This window comes from Centrocercus urophasianus, unplaced genomic scaffold (assembly GCF_019232065.1).
Source record: "Centrocercus urophasianus isolate 14NV4802_14NV808 unplaced genomic scaffold, USGS_Curo_1.0 seq_29, whole genome shotgun sequence".
Taxonomy (NCBI): domain Eukaryota; kingdom Metazoa; phylum Chordata; class Aves; order Galliformes; family Phasianidae; genus Centrocercus; species Centrocercus urophasianus.
Window position 1 is genome coordinate 10,567,298 of NW_024884855.1, and position 14,484 is coordinate 10,581,781.

The following is a 14,484-nucleotide window of genomic DNA, read 5'->3' on the forward strand; positions in this document are numbered from 1 at the left end:
ACACTTGGAGGAGAGCCGCCATCTTGAAGTCCTGTCCAGGCAGGTTGGAAAGTAGGGCTGAGAGAAGAAAGACTCCATTTAATTAAGCACTAGATGAAAATCCGTGTTCTTCTTTCCTCTCCTTCTCAGATGGTAAACAGCCCTGACAGCGTTTATTTTGGGAAAAATATTTGCATTTGACCTTTTGGGCTATTTGCGTATGTGGTCATTCTGAAATTATTCTATATTCTAGATGTGCCCAGATCGTTCTCAATTGACAGTAATGAAGCTAGGCTGAAATTCACACTTATGAAGTAAGAGAGGAGAAAAGGTTCTGGATAAATGCTATCAATTGAGGATGGGAGCAAGAGGCTCCAGTGTGTTCTGAAAAGAGAACATTGCATAGTCAAAACGTTACGTACCTGTTTATGTGTTTTATTCACGAGTCGTGGACTCTGACACCACTCATTATTCTGCCCCTTCTTCTTTTCAGATTGCTGATGGATTCTGTGTAATGGGGCAGTAACTGGGGCTGATCGTGGGTGTTGTTAACCATGAGGCTCTGAAGGGCTGCAGATCCCTCTTGTGCAGTTTCCAGCCTAAGGGATGCAGTGCAGTGTTATGGGACAGCGTGTTCTCCCTTTGCTCCCAATGCTGCTTAAAGGAGCTAAAGTGTTGGAGCTGACCTGGGTCGTTGGGTAATAAATGGGAAAATACAGCAACAAGTAGGAATTTAAGCAGCCTTTCCCCCTCTCTACTGGGAAATGTTTCTACTAACTTAATGTATTTGTTGTAATAAATTTAGCTCAGCCAGTTACAAAAAAATTATTGATAAAAACTGCAGTTTAGACAGGAAGACTGAGTTAGTCCAACAGGTGGGAAAAGCCTCCAGAAGGCGTGGATGGAAAAAAAGAGAGAGAGCAGGACTAGAAAGTGATAGAGTGCAAATGGTGTGCTGGGAAATAGGCAGTAAAAAACAAGAGGCTGTTCCATTCCGGATCCATTCTTGGGACTGATCTTTGCCTCTTGTAGAAAGGGGACAAGTGAAGAGACAGAGCTGAAAATCACAGAGTATGGCTTTGTGCTTGTACTGCCTGCACGCTGTTTATCTCCTCCTTCACTTCTGCTGCTTTTCTGCCTTCTTTTTCTCTGCTTTCTGTCTCAGCTGCAGACCATCAGACCTGTGTGCTTGGGGATGCAGTGGCTGTGCGATGCCAGGCTGGTGCCAGCGCTGCCCATGGGCTGCACAGCGTGTGCTGCTTCGTGTCAGGCAGGTGCAGCTGCACACAAGGAAGCTTCCATCAACATGTTCCTCATTCTTTGCTCTCTTTGCTGTTCTCTTCATCCTTATTCTGTGAGGACCTCTTTGCTTGTGCTGAGCTGCCTTCAGAAAAGCAGAATTGGATGCCATCAAGAACCTGCTTTGGCTTATCTCAACTAACTTTCTTTTTGCCCTGAAAGAGACATAAATAACAGTTTTAATATTCTCTGTGAGATTGGCAGGCAGGGACATTTTCCTTGCTCAAACCCCAACAACTGAAGGAAACAAGCAGGGTGGTGTTTTTTGTTGTTGTTTTTTTTTTTTTGAATGAAATATTTAATACCTTAACTGTTTTTTTTTCCTTTCTTTCTTTTATTGTAAAAGACTAATGAGATTTTAACGTCAATAATTCGTAATGGCACAAAGTTGTGCCTTGATGTGAACCCGAGACTCTCCAGCAGCTGCAATCAGCGCCGTGCAGCACTGCCCCACTGGGGCAGGTTGGTACCACGATGCTCACGCTGTGCCCACCTCTCCCAGGGACATCAGATTTACAGCCCACTAGTTCTGGCTCATGAGAATTCGGAGGGCACAGAAATGGCTTTGAACACCATTGCAGGCCCTGTGCCCTTCCTTCCTCGCTCTGACAAACCCAGCAGAATCTCATTGTGCCGCTACAGAGAGCGCCTGGCACGAATTTGTCACTGCTCTATCTCAAGCAAGATGTGCACTGATGATTTCACTGCAGCACTCACTTCAGCATGTGTGCCTTCGCTCTCCCGTCTCCCTTTCCCATTTGCACTCCATTTTTCCTCTCTGTGCAGCAAACACAGGTGACCCCTTCTCGCAGCAGCATCTCGTTGGCCCTTCCCCTCCACCCCCTTTCTACCCGCTAGGCAGCAGTGATTTATCTGCTCGTGTTGGTGAGCAGGTGGCACTTGGACTCAAGGCTGAGCCCGCTTAGAATGTGATAAATAACATATTTACCAACCCCTCCGTCTTCAAATGCAGTCCAAAAGCAGCAGAAAACTCGAATAGCAGACACATCCAGCCTTCAGCAGATGTGGGAACCAAGAGATATGATGAGTTCTTCCCTAGAAGCAGGGTGGAATTGAAGGCTGCTCCTCATCCTGGTACCTTTTTTTCACATTCCTGAACTATCTGGAGCGCTTGCTTTATCCTCAGCCATCTGTGATGGGCTGAGCTGGGAGAGATAAGCTCAGTAATCAGAAAATTGAAGGAAGCATTTCTGGCTGTGATAATCTTATCAGGCAGCTAATATACATTAACATTTGTACAGCTTGATGATGCAGGTGGGCCTTGCTTTATTTTTTTCTTTTTCTGGATGCCTTTTGACAGGGAAGGGAGAATGCAGGGATTTGGGGTGCCAGAGAGGAATTTAGCAAAAAATTCAGCTCTACCTGCTCCAGTGCTCCAATGCTATTCCCTTGGAAAGGGGAGGGAGAGTAATGCAGCCATCCCCTTTCTGCCCTTTCTTGCTAACAGTGCTGCCATGTTCTGTCTGCCTTTCCTGGCAAGTGTGGAAGGGCAAAGAGGCAATATGTCAAGATTTCAGTTCTGGCTGAGTAGTAGTTGTGAAACTGGGGAATTTCTATTAACTTGCTTCTCTTGCACAAAGTTCATCTTTCCAATGTGATTTTTCTTTACCAGTCCAATCAGTGCTGTTCAAGGGAATTATTTCTCTGATATTGAGCTGTCTGTAGTCATAAGTTCTGCATTGCTAATTAGGGCTGAATTGCTTATTGTTTTCCTTCTGTGTGGCAAAAATACAGTGTTTGTCCATAGATTTATGAGGGGAATTAGTTATCAGCTGCAAAAGACAGAGGACAAGGAGGTCCAAACTCTGAATGAGGAGATCTAAGCTGGGAGAAGGTGCTGGAATAGAAGCTGCATGTCCTCTAAATACTTCTTCTGCTTACAGTTTGTGATAAGTTGCTTTCTGAGAGGTCTAGAAAAAGGTAATGTGGTTTAATCATCTGTGCCTTGTCTTGATAGCTGGGTTAGGGGTACAGTCAGAGATTCTGGGAATGATTGATTCTGGGTAAGAAGTTTTCATGTTTGTGAATTTTGAAGTATTTTCTTGTGAGTTCTTCCCAAACAAGTGCAAAGGCAGAAAGTACTCTTAACTGTTTCTTGGTTCCACCAGACCCACCTGAGCAGCTGGAGCTAGAAATGTATGTTGGAAAGTGCTGGAAATACTCCCCTGTGTTTTCTGTTCAGTGAGTGTGTGTCAGCCTTGTCCTGGACGAGACAGCATAATCCTGTGGTTCATTTCTTTATGGGAGGAATTGATGCAAAATGAGGTTGAACTGTCAATACTTAATCTTGGGTGCCAGATAGCTCCTAATAGCACACTAATAATTTTCTGCATCCAATTATGCATTAGGGATGGGTTGGGGAAATCTCTAAAAAAGAAACAGGAGCTCAGTGTAGAAAACAATCAAATTCTTGTGCCTCATCTGCTTCAGAGAAAATGTTGGGAAAAGGCAGAAGGGAACTCGGAGTGGAGAAGGATTAACTGAGGTTGTGGCATTCAATGCATGAGGAGTTGTCAGTATCCTGAAAGGGGTCTGACCTGTGCAAGATGTAACGGTTCCTTCCTCCTTCCTTTGCTCTTCTGGCATCTCCATTTCCCCAATAGCACTGAGGAACTCATTCCTTTTCCCTTCTGCAGCTGGAGGTGGAGATGAAGGTCCTGAAGTCTCGAGAGTGCACCGCAGAGCAGAGTACCTTCATCACCAAGGAGGAGGTTGACGCACTCAGGTGAGCAAAGCAAGGGGAAAGCTGGAAGGTTCAGCAGCTTTCGGTGGAACTAAGGAGAAGGAAAAGCCCAGGCTAGTTTCACTGTCTGCTGATGTTACTGCTGTCCTATGGTGGAGCCCCAGATAAGAGACCTCATCATGCCACATTGCCATGCCATGTACGTAGGCACTCTTATTCAGGGAGCAGCGGAGTAACATTGATTAGAACATGTTCTCCTTGTATTTCAGAAGTGGTATTTCGTTTCCTGAGCACACTTTTTACTTTCCTGTCTGTTCTTATGGATGTAAGAAAGCCATGAAGCATTAGCAGAAAGCCTCAGCCCCTGATTTTTCTTGCATTTACATGCTTTACAAGCTTTATTTTTTTAATCTTTTGAGGGTCTGCAGGCTCTTTTAGTGTATTTGGGGTCTCTTGCACTCATAAGACTGGCTTCATAAGACTGGCTCCTGCACTGCTATTCCCTTTATTGACTTCCTTCCCTGTGGAAGGAGCACTGCTGTTTTTTTCTTATTTTGACCAAATCTGGACTGTAAACATAGGATCTGTTGGCATGTATGTAAGGAGGTTTAGAATTGAGCTTTTGTAATACTAATGTGCATGTAGCACTGGAGATAAAAGAGGGATGTTTCCCCTGGTGCATTGCTGCAGATGGCAGAGGGGTACCTGTTGTTATTCAGTGAAAGAGAAGTTACAAAACAGCATTTCAGCAGAGGATACACAAGCATTAACAAAAGCTACAGGGAAGCCAGACAACCTTTCCATGTATTTATTAAAGCATTTACAGCTTCCATTCCAAACCAGGTGACACAATAAATACTGAGCATAGAAAAGTTCATCTGTTTCTGAATGTTTAATAAAGTTCCTTTTATTTAAGCTGAGCAAATCAGATCTTGACAGGAGGAGTTTTTTATTCTCAGCTGATGTAAGACTTTGGCTGGAGTTTCACTTCTTAATTCTTTTATATTTTCAGCTCCATCACTATGAAGTGTTACTGCCTCTTAGGACTGAAAGTGGGTTTTTGCAGCAAGCAGAATCTTGCAGGAAGCAGAAATTACTGGCCTGCGTGTTATGACTTTGCTCTTGTGCCTTGCCTCTGGAGCGTGTTTTATGGCTTTGAAAGCCCAGTTCCATAGCAGAGGGAAGGTATTGGAGAATAACACATGTTCAGCTAAGCTCTTCCAATACGTTTTAAGGCTATAAACCTAATCACAGGATCTCACTCCTGGAGTGTAGTTCCCTCAAGGTGGTGTAATAGTTCTGAAGACCCAAGGCATACATCTCCCTTTTTTAATTTCATCATGCATGTGAGTTCTGGTAGAAGATAATATGCTGTAACTTTCCTTTTTCAACAGAGTAAACCTGTCTCCATCTACTTTTGCTTATTGTGGATGTTTATTTGACCCGAGCTCGTTCAAGTTTTCCCTTTGAGGTGCAGCAGACCCTCTGAAACCTGATGTTTATACTGTTGCAGAAGTATTTCAGCACCTCTGCAGCAACATTAAACCCACAGTTCCTGATTAATTTTACGCCTCTCTATCAGTGAAGCCAGCATCCTGTTTGCTGTCTTCTGGGAGCTGAAGGTTTTCAGAATGTTTCCAAAGCAGCTCCTCGGTCTCTCCCTCCCTGGGCTGGTATGGGCTGCAGCACCTTTTCATGGAGGAGACGTTCAGTCTCTTTGTTTCCCCCTCCAAGACTCATTACTCAGTGTTTATCTTCACTGAACAGCATTTTTTGCCATCTATTAATGGAGCAGCTTCAGGGACAGTGTGTGTAGGGGGGAGCAGCCGGATTGCCACGTGGTCTGGGACCGCTTCGTATTGCTGGAGGCTCTTGGCAGAGAGAATGGAGATGTCTGGCTTTGTTCTGAATTAAAATCTATTTCCCGAGCAGGCACAAGTGGAACTCGCAATTACCCACTCGTTATGGTGTTGTGGTGTTAGAGTTTGCTCATGGGTAGCCCTCAAGCCCTCTTGGTCATGTTTTTCACCCTCTCCTTTTGTTTTAAAAGAATTTCTTTGATACTAATCTCATCTCTATCCTCCTTTCATGAAATTGTGTCAAAGCCTCCTCACAAAGTATGACAGAAAGACAAGCCTATTCCCAGTAAAGCCATTAATGATGTGAAGCTATTTTCCAGTCCTGAGCTGTACACTGAAGGCTGTTTAATCAAAGCAGCTGAGCTTTTGGACTGGTTTCACAGTGATATTTTGTCTTGCCTTTCCCAATTCAGTGCCGTGTGCTCCTGGGGCTATGGGTGCACAGGGACCACAGTCCCTGGACCTAATTCTGTGCTGTTTTTTGCTTTTGCTTTTTCCTGAATTGCGTTCAGTCGTTACAGTAGACGAGCTGATTTAAATTCTCCTCCCCGGCCCTGATGCTAGTCATTTAGCTACAAAGCTGTGCTAAAAAGCAGGCATTTGTTTGTTTTTAATCACTCTTTTCACTGCTCAGCTCTTGGTTTCTAACAGTAAATGACTGAAAAAATGTTCTCTTTTAGCTGGAGCAGTCTTTGCTCACAAGCTGTTAAGCCAGTGCTTGCTCTTTTTTCCATGTTTTGGCTACCATTACAGCTTCACTCCTTTCAAACTCTCAGACGCCCCATCCAGCAGCACACATGTTTCTCTGCACGGTAGGGCCAACTCTGAATAAAACCTTTTTGCTTATGGTCCTAGACTTGAGCAGCCAAAGGATGTGGTTCAGCCTTTTTTTGTGTTTTCTGGCATTTTCTGTGCACTGGACATGAACTGGGCCAAGCTTGCTCTTCACAGAAGAGTCTCCTTGTCAAAGCAGCACGTGATAACTCACTGTCTTCCCCCCATGCTTGGGGGTCAGGAATAATTCTCCATGATCCATGGCAGAACCCTTCATGTGACGTGGCTGGATGAGTCCCCTCTGACCAACTGGGTGGCTGTGGTGGAAGAACAGAAACGCTTCAGAGGAGAAATGAGATCACTATGCATAGGGATTGGGTCTGCTGTGCCACGGGGCCACAAGTGTTTACTCAGTTTTATGTAGCTGCTAAGTTGGAGCTGGCAACACGAGCTCCACTGCTCCTCTTTTCATCTACAGACTGTTGCCAGAAATTAGTTCTGGCAGAAAATGGGGAAGAAGAGCACAAACTTTGCAAATTGGTTCGTGGGGAAAGAAATCCCGTAGCTTATGACAGAGCTATTTCCATTTCTGTAGTTTACTGTGTTCTTTGAAAGCTCATTAACCTACAGTACAGTGTGTCTGCTCTTCTGGATTGGGCCCAGCCACTTCAGTTAGCTGCTGTCATGAAGGAGAGTGAAAAATAGAGGAAAACCATGAGAAGCCAGCAAGAGGAGTCTGCAGAGCAGGGCTGTGAGCTTCAGGCGTTTCCATATCCACCCTGTGGTTAGGAGCTAACTTCTGAAAACAAAAGGAGAGGCATAAAGGGAAAAAAAAAATCCATATTAATTCTTTGAATCTGTATTCACCTCTTGTGAGTGAATGAGAGCTTTTAAAAATATACTTTTGTCTCATTTTTTTCTTTAGTATGGAAAGTAAATTTTCAGCAAGAGGCTTGAAAGACTTCATCAGTTTTTCCTCCTCCTCTGGAGAACAAACTGCTCTTTCGTCAGACCTTTTATAACTTTAAATGTGAAACTGTCTCCCAGCATCACTGTTTCTGAAGAGACCATAAAAGCCAGTGCTAATGCTGTCATTCTTCACGCTTCTCGCTGCTCCCTCTGAAATTCCATTTGTTTATATTCTGCAGATCTTACGAAAGGAAAAAGTGGTCAAATTGTTGAGTTCGTGTACTGCGGGGTATAGCAAAGCACAGAGCATTTAGGCATTAACACCTTTTAGGGAGAAGATGATAGCTGTGCGGGGACTGATATTTCAGAACCTATAAATAAAAGAAACCTATTCAAAAAAAAACCCCACAACTTCACCGAAGACTTAAGCAGCAACAGCTGAAGGACCTTTTCAGCTGGAACAAATCTGAACTTTTTCACTCTGCTGTCAAACTACAGCCCCAGTAAATCCTAAATGTTTTCTGTGGATATAGTGACTGGGTAGAGTTACAGTAATTCAAAAGAAATTCATGTTCTTGCCAATGCCTATTAGTCACACTTGCTGGAATTCTGTCTGCTCTGCTCCTAACACCATCTCAATGCCATCTGGATCCCTTAATAGCGCCTTCCCAACACATACATTTTCTGCTCCATTCAGTAGTTTCTTGTTCAGCAGTAGCACTTCCACATGGCCGTGTCCTCTTCACAGATGGGGCCTCTGTGAGACATGTCCTCTTTGGTGATACCCATGCTACTCTGCAGGCAATCGTGTACCACATCTCTGAACATTAGAAACAAATAAAGATGATGGAGGAGTGACAGTGGTGAGTAGTCAGTGGTCAGCATCTGGACGGAATGGGATGTTTGGGAGCGAGTGGATGCTGTTGAGAAATTCTAAAGCTTACCTTCTTTTTCTTTCTATTTATTTTTTATTTTGTGCTTCTTCCCAAATTGAACAGCCTGGCCTTTCTCTGCAGCAGGTATTGCTCACCAGCTGAGCGCACTGCAGGCAGACTGAACACACAGAATGTGATGTCACCTGATTCTCTCACAAGTGTCGTTTCAGTAGACCTGAAGCTACAGTGTTTTTTGTGTTCAATCTTCTAATTTGGGACAGTAAAATGTGCAGTAGAGGCAATGTAAAGCACAATTTTGGGGAAGAAAGAAAATCTACAAGTGTGAGCAAATGCCAACTTTATCAGTAGTCTTGCACTAAATATCTTGCAAAAGGCTGAGGAGATGGCTGCCTTTGGAACCTTTGCTTCTAGGTTATCTGCATTTCATGCAGGAAAAGTCTTCCGGAAATATGACGAGATCTTTCTCACTATTTAGATATTTTCAAGAGAATAAGTTGGTAAATTTTACAAATATTGATCTGGATAATTTTCCCTGTATCCCTAAAGTCGAGAGTGGTGTCAGTATTTGGGAAAGTAACTAACGTTTCTTCCTCCCTCATGCCACAAAGCTGCTTTTAGAATGAGCGCCAGCATTCATTCTTGGGCAGACATGGAGTTGATAGATGGTTTTGCTGTACCCCAGTGTTTCTCTACTCCAGGCTGTGTTCTTTTCACATGAATGTATCTTGGATTGTTCTGCCCACATGAAAGTAACTCCCAGGTGTAACAAGTGGAGGCATGCAAATTGGTGATAAAATGGGATCACTGATCTTCCTGCAGACGTCCCTGGACAGAGAGCATGCAAAGTGCATGCAGACTAAGGCTGCCTGCACTGATGCTGGAGCATCCAGAAGCAGTGTGTGGTTGGCCCTGTACCTGAATTCACTTAAAAGAAAAACTCTGGTGCCAAGCATGTAAATATTTTTCAATATTTAACTGCTATATCTTAACCACCAGCTGCAAATGCTTCGCTGTGTTTATGTATAGATAGGATTTCCCTTGCTTCTCTCTCTTTGCCATTGGGGAGCATTCCCCAGGGCTTGTAAAGCAAAGCTAGAACAGCACAAACTGTTTCCTAACAGCTCTTAATGCTTTTCCCACTGCAGATCCAGGACACTTAACAGTGTTAAAAATAGGTTAGAAGAGGGCTAAGTTGTGAAAGCACTGGTGAGTCCTGAAAACCTCCCTGGCACAAAGAGGTTCCAGCAGTGTTCCCAACCCTCCCAAAGCTTCAGCTCTGCAGATGAGCGGGCTGAGCTGCGTCCTGCTGCGCTGTGAGGCAGCCTGATGCCCGTCTGGGCAGATACAAAGGGCAGGAAGGAATGAACCCATCTTAAAATTGCAGGGAAAATATTTAGAAATGTAACTGCTCGAAGCCTTCCCTTGTTACACCTTGCTTGTCCCTCAGGTCCTTCGCAAATGTTTTCTGGTGATGGCTGTGAATGGTTTTTAGATAAGGGCCTGAGCTCTGTGCAGAGTGATGTGCAGGCAGACAGCAGCAGCACCACAGCTTGTCTGGGGGCTGGATGGGGAAAATTTGTTCTAAATAAAAAGTCAGCCTGTGCAATATGGAGAAGGCACTGATGGGAGTCCTGTGCCTGCCTCTGACCTTTCAGGAGCTGCTTGGCTGTTCTTCCTCACAGAAGAGTGTTCTCGCTCTCTGCTCAGCAATCCATTCAGATGCACACCATTAACAGCATTCATTCCATTTTCCAAATTTCCATTTTTACCAACCTTTCCAGTCTCCCGCTTCTTCAGCATCCTCCATCCCTGCGAGCTGAGCAGGATCTCTTCTGGAAATTAGTGATGATCTTTTTGAACGGCCTCGACAATGCTACAAGCTGTTCATCTGCGTGTTAGAAGCGTCCAAGAGAGAAAACGATGATCCTTTATAATATCTGAAAATTACCAGCAGGGGTCAGGCTTACAAATAATTTAAGCAATTGAAGCTGCATTTTTATAAGGGAGACATTTCTGTGCTGAACATGTAGATCAGCTTCTGAGGAAGGGTTTGTAGCGTTTCCCTCTCTTGCCCTGTTTCTAGGGGAGATGATTCCTCACTTGTACCTGAAGTTTCTGTTGCATAACTTGTGGGTGATGGCAGATGGACATATTGTGTATTGTCACGGTGCAAAGATTGTCAGCTTAATTTAGATAATTTAAAAGTGCATGTTATCAAGCAAGATAATTAATTTTAAAAAATTATTCTGGAAAAACATTCTCTGAAAATTGGACTCAGGGATCAATGTTAATATGTATTAAATGCACGTTTAATCACAGGAAGTTGAAATGAGGCAGCTGGATTCTCAGAGTGTTCGTGTACTCTGTACTGAAATGCAAACAAAAATGTTATATTGAACGTTTTATAATAATTTCTCCTGCATAACAAGTTTAATAGAGCTTTCTGAAGAACTGAACAACCGCTTGGCTAAAGCTGATCTTGTTGATACAACATATTTGACCTTTCAGAAAGCTTTGAGCCAAAGGTCTCAAAGAAACTTGAATGGAATAAGAAAGAAGGTTTTTTGTTGGATTAATAAGATTTAAGCCCCGCAGAGGCTGGCTGCCCCACTGTGCTCTCTGCACTGGTGGCCATTTCTGGATTCTTCTGCACGTGTGGCAAAGCTACTGGGGTACCTTGTCAGAAGGCTCTCCTAACTTCTAATGTAATGTCTCTAGGATTTTCTGGGTCAGAGATAATATCTTTATAATTTGTAAAGCTTGATAATTTTTTCTTCCGTTAATTCGTGTCACGCAAAGTTAAAAGATGGAAGCTCAAAGAACAAATGTTCATTGGGTTTTGCATGAGATCCTAAAATGCTTTGTGTTGGGAATTTTCCAGCACAAAGAAGTTTGTGAGTAGCGAGGAGACGGTTTGAGGTAATATGAAATGATGCCACTGATCAGGCTGCTGTAGTTCAGAAGGATCTCATACTACTCAAAGTGGGACACAAAGTTGAATGTCAATAAATGTAAAACCCATGCAAGTAAGAAAAAACACCTTTACTTTTTCTTGTACAATATTTGTACTATATCTAACTAGGAGTTAGAAGTTGGGAAGAAAACAGCCTCACTACTGAATACATCAGAGTGCTGTTTGTAGATCTAGCTCTTCTCATAGCAAGAAGTCTGTATAAAACTGAGGAACAAAAAGGGTGGGCAATGACAGTGGGCAGAAATATAGAAAGCCTTTAATGTGGGGAAAGAGTGAAGTGAGATTCTTCAAGAAGTGATGGGGGAGATCTGTAAAGTAGTTCAGAGAGGGGAAGACGGGACAATTATTCACAACTTCTCATAGCAGAACTAACAGGCGCTCAGTGAAATAATCACATGTGAAGCATAAAACAAAATGAACTAATTTTTCATACAGCACATAATTAAATTTTGGAACTTACTGCCAAGGAGCGTTGCAAAGGCCAAAAGTATAAATCAGATCAAAAAGAGATCTGACACACGCGTGGAGGTTTCAGCTGTTGGTGGTTATTGAACATGATCATCTTGACTCATTCTCTGGTTCAGGAAGTAGCTGGGTTGAATTTGCTTTACGTTCAAGTTGTGTGTTTTGACAAAATATTGCTGGAATTTAATTTTAATCATGCAAACTTGGATTTTTTAGTTGTAAGTTTGGACCATCTCAGTAGTGTAGCTTTGTGATACTGAATACAGGAATCATCTGCCACTGTACGTGATTTCATTTTGTAACTTGACTATTTGTGGAGGGACTGGGCAAGGACACATGTTTACTGTCTTTCCTTTCCCCTCCAGGCTGAAGATTGAGGAGCTGGAAGCTGAACGCAGCAAACTGGAAGAGCAGAACAGATCTCTGGAAATGAAACTGGAGAAGCTAACTATGCAGGTAGTAAAATTGGCAGTTCAGTTTGGCTGGAGAGGATGCCACCTTCCATTCATTGTAGCTGTTCTAACAACTGTGCCAGATTAAACCGTGCAGCATGCAAAGTTTATTTCCCTCAGTTTGTGCACTGTGTTTTTAGGAAGACTGTGCAAACTGCACCAATGTACCTTTATCTGTGTGTCTTGGAATCCTGTTGGTGTTGGGTCTGGTCACACAGGAGCAGTTGTCTTTTTGACTGTGTTAGTCTAGAACCTCTTCTTTTTCTTCATGAAAGCCTTACATGCTGCTCCATGTTAAACACCACCATTGCCTTAAGCCATCAGTTTCCAACTTCATTTGGTGCCAAGCAGCAGCTTATATACAGGGCTAAATAGTAGGGAGTTGTGCAAATTGGAGATCCGTGTGTTTTGGAGACTCCACTGCTGTTCCCAGGGATGGAAATGGAAACCACCAGTTTGTGACCTCATTAGGTATCAGTTTTTCAAACCCATAAGCAAGAGTGCTGTTGAAAGGATGAGATAACAATATCCCCGGAGCACAGACAGTGAAAGGCAGAGGTATGGAGTCTGAAGGATGAAAAGAAGTGTTTGTTTTGCTGTGCTACTGTGGATGTTCTACCTTTTGATGAAGTAGGTGCTGTTCTGTATGGCAGAAGGTGTTCAGTTTTTCATTCTGGCAAGGTCAGTGAAGTCTCACCTTCCCCGAAGGGAGGGCAAGGGAGCCTGCAGCAGTCGAGTGACTGTCTGTCCAGACTGCTCTCATTCTGGTAACAGCTTTCCTGTGCAGAGAAAGGGGAATGGAAGTCGCTTCCAGCTTTTATAGCATTTTCTGTCAAAGGGTGCTGGAAAGAACAAGAACCTGAGCATGTTTGTTTAATCAAAGCCCATCCTGCTATAAACAGTGTTATCTCTCCCTGCTGCTCTCTCTGATATGTTGAACAACTCAGCACTGTAGCATTTCATTCTCTTAATTTTTCTTTCTTTCTCTCTTTTTTTCCCCTATTTTTGTGTAAATTCGTTCATGATTTTAAAATTACTCACATTGCAGACAGATCATTGATTTTATCTTGACACCCATTAGAGGCAAATCAAATTTTTTTTTATTACTAATTTTTAGAGACAGGGGAAGTGACAGCTTTGATAAAGCAGGGAACTAAGAGCTGCTGAGCATCTCTACTGAGCCATGTTTAGTGTGAAACCTGTCACTTGGTTCTCCTTTAATTGGGTTTCAGTCATCGGGAGATGAAAGCTTTGGGCTGGTGTTTGGATGCTCAGGTCTCCAAAATACACAGCAGCAGCTTTGGTTTTGGTGGAGGTTACAATGCACTCAAGTCACATTTAATCTACCGCTGCTGTCTTACAATAGCTGTTGGCTTTCCGGGGAGGCCTGACCAGAGGAATTCCCCCTTTTCTTCTCGATGTCAGGAGATGTTCTGCTTTATTTGCTGAAGCTGCTTTTAAGATACTGTAGGGGAACCGTTAGCAAACAGCTTGAAGTGGTGATTGAGCACCTGGGGAGGGGGTGTTGCTGGCAAGGGAACATGGGTCAATTGTTTGCAGCTGTGCTCTCCAGGTGGCCAGAAGGGCTGCAGCCCCCCCTGGGCTCATAAAAGGGCCAGCCACAGGAGGGGAACATCACTTGGACCTGTGCTGTTTATTGGGAAAGGGTGCTGTGTAGCTGGAGGGACCCTTCCCCGGTTGGGTGAGTTTGATTCTTCTTCCTGCACGTGGTTATTAATCTCTCTACTAATGCTTTGTTTGGTGTCACCGAGTACTTCTGTTGGAAGCACTTCTGCTTCTCTGTGAGTAGAATGGATGCCAAAGCAATCAAGTTTTTAAGGCTTACTTTCAAAGTGGTAAGATAGGAAGCCTTCGCTGTAGTTTTGCTAATTGCCTGCTTTCCGGTCGTTAGTGGAGATCAGCGTCAGCTACTGTTTCAATAGCGGGGCTTTTATGGTATAAGAATGAAGTGATTGTGGTTAGAGACTGAGAACAAGATGCTCTTCTTTTCCTTGGCTTCCCACTTGTATCTGAGAGGTGGTTGCCAAAAGCAGCAGCTTCAGAGGAGTAGAGAAGAGAACAAGAATATGTAAACCAAATGCTCAAGTGTCGGCATTGATCAGTACGTGCCTACCTGACTGGTAAAGATCTCAGAACTCCTCAGAGGAGAAAG

At 43.5% G+C, this 14,484-nt stretch overlaps 1 protein-coding gene across 2 annotated transcripts in view; it reads left to right on the plus strand.

The window, feature by feature from the left end:
- The window catches only part of MAD1L1 (mitotic arrest deficient 1 like 1), a 321,305-nt gene that overhangs the window by 162,960 nt on the left and 143,861 nt on the right, over window positions 1-14,484 (plus strand). For both annotated transcript variants that reach the window (XM_042828240.1, XM_042828241.1), the window contains 2 exons: window positions 3,936-4,024; window positions 12,225-12,315. In XM_042828240.1, the coding sequence (XP_042684174.1) occupies window positions 3,936-4,024; window positions 12,225-12,315 (180 nt within the window). The remainder of the gene's footprint in view (window positions 1-3,935; window positions 4,025-12,224; window positions 12,316-14,484) is intronic.